Below are 4,667 nucleotides of genomic sequence, written 5' to 3'. Positions count from 1 at the left end.
CAAAGGCGCGCGCCGACAACTGAGATCAAGACGGAGGCGTGCGCCGAATAAAATTACTGTTTTTAGGGGCTCCGACGGGGGGGTTTTGTTGGGGAGCACCCCCAGTTTACTTAATACAAATCGCGCCGGCGTTGTGGGGGGTTTGGGGGGTTGTAACCCCCCACATTTTACTGTAAACTTAACTTTTTCCCTAAAAACAGTGCAATTTGGATTCCCCACCCCCGCTCCTCTCTCACGTTGCATCTGGAGCCTTCTCCCCCTCCCTCCCCCACCCATTTGGAGGGAGGAAGTGCAGCAAATTATTATGGAGCTACTTGAATTAGTTGAATAAATTGAGTTTAGGATAGATGTTTACCTTTATTCATGAATATGCATGAGAGAGATTTGCATATAATGGAGGAGACAGGCACACAAATCAGTCTCATGCATTTTCATTAGGAATATCCTGGAAAACCCGACTGCCTGGAGTTTTAAGGCTTATTCCCCTCCCCGGCGCCGGATCCGCTCCGGGCCTCCGGATCCACGTTTTGCCTCTCTCCCCGCGGGGCTGGGCTTTGCCCAGCTGTTTCCGGACTGACGTCTTTCCCTCCCTGGGCGAGAAACAGAAAGGGAGAAGCCGAGCGGGAGCCCCGTTGCGGCCGGAGCCGGTTCCGATCCCGAAGCGGGCCCGGGAGGTAACCGGGGAGCGGCTAAAACCTAAACCGGAGGCAGGATCGGACCGGGGTGCCGGCGCGCGCCCCCCACCCGGGGCTGAGACCGATTCGCCTCGGGAGACCGATTCGCCTCGGGAGCCGGGAAAGTCGGGGGGCGGGGGAGAGAGAGCAGCAGCAGCGCGATCCGATCGGGAGCTGGAGCACGTGTGCAATTCGGATTCCCCCCCCCCCCCCCGCTCCTCTCTCGCGTTGCATCTGGAGCTCCCCCCCTCCTCCCCTCCCCCACCCATTCGGAGGGAGGAAGTGGCAGCAAGAACAATCGACTTTTTTTCTTCTTCTTTGCTTTTTGCAATCCGGAGCCAGTTTTGCAAGACACCCCCAGGGGGGGGTCAGAGATGGAGCCCTGATTTCTCCCTCCCCACCTCCCCCATCCCGATCAGTTTTCTCTATTTATAGACTGGCTGAATTCTGATCTGTCCTCGTCGGTTTTGTGGATCGGAGTCCGGGGGAGGAGGAGGAGGAAGAGGAGAGGGCTTGACCCCCCCCCCCGACCCCCCCTCTTTAACCTTCCCCGCTGAGGAGGATCGATGCTGCCCAAGGCTGCCTGGCCCTGGACTTGGCCCCAGTCCCTGCGCCGGATCCCCGGGCGATGGTGGTGGAGGAGGCGGCAGGAGGAAGAGGAACCCCTCAAGAAAGTGGGGGGCAGGGAGGAGGCGCCCCCGGAGCCGACGCCGAGCCCCACCCCGGTCACTCGCCTTCTGCACTCCCTCTCCGGGCGGCGGGACCCCGAGGAGTTCCGGATCTGCTTCAACCTCAGCCGCCACCTCTTCGACCTGTGCGTGAGCAGCCTGCTGGGCCTCTGCTCGCCCCTCTTCCGCCTGGCCCTGGACGTGGCCGGCCTGCGGGGCCCGCTGCGGCTCTGGCTCCACGGCCTGGCCGCCTTCCTGGTCACGGCGGGCGGCCTCCACCTGCTGCTCTGCCTCCTGCACGCCTACCTGCTGCACTTCGCCTGCCTCTACGGGCTGCTGCAGGCGGCGGTGCTGGCGGTCAGCGTGCGAGGCGGGGGCCGGGGGGTCGGGGGCGGCCCGGAGGAGGAGGAGGACGACGAGGACGTGGAGTTTGCGCTGGCGCCGGAGATGCCCGCGGGAGAGGAGGAAGAAGGGCCGCGGTGACCGCGGAAAGATCCTGCCACACCCCGCGGGGGGAGGGGGGGTTGCAACCGCAAACTACGGACCGGCACCAGGACTGCAGCCATGATCGTAGGATTTAACCGGCACAGTCCCGGGACGGCTTCTCTACCGCCTCCCCCTCCCCAACTTTAGCACAGCCCCAGCAATACTGGGGGCTTAAAGCACACACTATGGATGAGGACCACCGCCTGTTTTCTCTGATGCCATGAAAGAGACCCAGCAAAGCTTCCCCCACCCCCATTTTTTCTGGGTGACGGTGGGGGATTATTATTATTATTATTTTTTTTCCATAGAATAAGGTTTTTGAGGTGGGCGTGGATGTTGCTTTGTTGGAAACGTGCCCTGGGGAACATTCCAGATCCAGTCTTAACTGCGACTTTCAAGGGGTCGATCTGATTTACTAAACCAATCCTTCAGCATGGAGGGGGTTAAATGTTTCTAATTCCCCTCCTCTCTCTGGACCATGCCCCACAGCATTCTGGGACATGTCGCCTTGCTATGAGACCAGAAGTCCCAGAATGCCTTGGGGTGGACTAGCCTGGGTCTGCATGTGTTTAGGGTCATTGAAGGGGTCGATCTGATTTACTAAACCAATCCTTCAGCATGGAGGGGGTTAAATGTTTCTAATTCCCCCTCCTCCCTGGACCATGCCCCACAGCATTCTGGGACATGTCGCCTTGCTGGGAGACCAGAAGTCCCAGAATGCTTTGGGGTGGACTAGCCTGGGTCGGCATGTTTTAAGGATCATTGAAGGGGTCCATCTGATTTACTAAACCAATCCTTCAGCATGGAGGGGGTTAAATGTTTCTAATTCCCCTCCTCTCCCTGGACCATGCCCCACAGCATTCTGGGACATGTCGCCTTGCTATGAGACCAGAAGTCCCAGAATGCCTTGGGGAGGACTAGCCTGGGTCTGCATGTGTTTAGGGTCATTGAAGGGGTCGATCTGATTTACAAAACCAATCCTTCAGCATGGAGGGGGTTAAATGTTTCTAATTCCCCTCCTCTCCCTGGACCATGCCCCACAGCATTCTGGGCCATGTCGCCTTGCTGGGAGACCAGAAGTCCCAGAATGCCTTGGGGTGGACTAGCCTGGGTCTGCATATGTTTAGGGTCATTGAAGGGGTCGATCTGATTTAAAAAACCAGTCCTTCAGCATGGAGGGGGTTAAATGTTTCTAATTCCCCTCCTCTCCCTGGACCATGCCCCACAGCATTCTGGGACATGTCGCCTTGCTGGGATACCAGAAGTCCCAGAATGCCTTGGGGTGGACTAGCCTGGGTCTGCATGTTTTTAGGGTCATTGATTTCCCCTGGGACCCTGGAGTTGCCTTTCCGATTGAAAGAATTTTTAATAAAAAGACTGAAGATGTGAAACAGGGCCTGTGGTTTTGACCCTCGCCCTGTCTGATAATGGATCTAGTAGTAAGGTGGAAGGGGAGGGATGTTTTTACTTGTCTCTAGTGACATTTATTGCTCTGGGACACTCGCCTGAGAAAGCCGCTGAAGTGACTAGGGAGGGTGGAGTGGAAGAAAGGGGTCCTACTTCTACCACCGGTCACCTTTTCGATGCTCAGGGGTCACCATTATCCACTCTGCATCTTCTCACCTCATGCATTCCTGAGCCCTATGTTATCAAAAGCTCCTTGGAGTAATATCTATCTGTAAACAGCACTAATTCTGCTTGCCCTCCTACCACGCACAAGTAACATCTTCCAAAATCACTTGATAAGCTCCGGGTCATTGCTAGAAAGGCAGCATTAGCGTGGGCTTCTCTCCCTCCTCCCCTTTTAGGGTTCCAGTTTCTCAGGAAAAAAAAAAATCAGTAAGACATCCCCCCCCCAAATTGAGGAGTGATCCAGTCTGCTTGCTGGTGACCTGGGTAGGGGGAGATCTCTCTGGGCTGAGTGGTTCTTCCGGTTCTGTTATGTAAATTCTGATCTTACCCCAGTGCATGCATGGATTGTTGTCACAAGGGCTTGATAGTGTGGAGGGAAGGATCATTTTTGTTGGGTTTAGCACTCCCCTCAATGATTTTGAAAAGTTGGCTCCTCTGATAAGGGTCATATGTTTGGTATACCACCTTTTTGTGATACTTGGTTTTTCCTAAAAAAAGAGACCTGCAACTTTGGGATCAAACCTGTCCTTCCTAGCCAGCAGAAAGGGAGCCGGGAGCAGTCCCTGCTACCGAGGAGTTGATATGGCAGCCAAATGTTACCTCTAGGATAAGCCTTGCCAGGTCCTTAAATACAACCATGATAGAAAGCTGACATTAACTACGATGATTATTTAAAATAAAATGCTTGTTTTCATTACATGTTTGCAGACCTGTTGCATGACTTAATCTCTTGGGAAGAAGACTGCGGGGTGGGGTGGATTCATACACCAAACAAGAAAAATATATCTGCAGACATCTATTTCTGGTTTGTTGATTGAACTCTGCTACCTCTCTCTGGTTTATTTGAGATTCATATAGCCCCTGCCCATAGCATTGTGGGTATTGTAGTGCCGGAGGAGAAAACCAGGTTAAGCCTTTTTTCCTTTTCAAGAACTAGGTCTCGTCTCTGCCTCTGTTGGTTGGGGGAAGAATCTGGATAAACTTCACAGGCATGATTTTGGTACGTTCTCGTTTGAGCTATGGGTGCCAATATGTCACCTCATGCTGCTCTGAAGGGAGTGTTGCCTAAAACCTACCCTGTTCTCTAAGAGGGACCTGGTTTTGTCCTCACGACTCAGTCATTGTACAAAGAAAGATTTCAAGTTTAATAAAATTTTGGTTAATCGCTTAATCTTGATTCTAAGCGATGTACATAATAAAAAATACA

At 53.8% G+C, this 4,667-nt stretch overlaps 1 protein-coding gene across 1 annotated transcript; it reads left to right on the top strand.

Moving 5' to 3' along the window:
- Positions 1-559: 559 nt before the first annotated feature.
- Positions 560-4,159, top strand: C12H6orf47 (chromosome 12 C6orf47 homolog). Its single transcript, XM_033916948.1, has one exon. It carries the CDS (start codon positions 1,241-1,243, stop codon positions 1,823-1,825), a length of 585 nt encoding a protein of 194 aa, XP_033772839.1. The 5' UTR covers positions 560-1,240; the 3' UTR covers positions 1,826-4,159.
- The last annotated feature ends 508 nt before the right edge of the window (positions 4,160-4,667 follow it).

Source organism: Geotrypetes seraphini, chromosome 12 (genome assembly GCF_902459505.1).
Source record: "Geotrypetes seraphini chromosome 12, aGeoSer1.1, whole genome shotgun sequence".
NCBI lineage: Eukaryota > Metazoa > Chordata > Amphibia > Gymnophiona > Dermophiidae > Geotrypetes > Geotrypetes seraphini.
This window is presented reverse-complemented; position numbering and strand designations above follow the sequence as displayed.

What these genes read in the sequence shown, in the direction of transcription:
- C12H6orf47 (XM_033916948.1), top strand. Translation starts at nt 1,241, where the DNA reads ATGCTGCCCAAGGCTGCCTGGCCCTGGACTTGGCCCCAGTCCCTGCGC.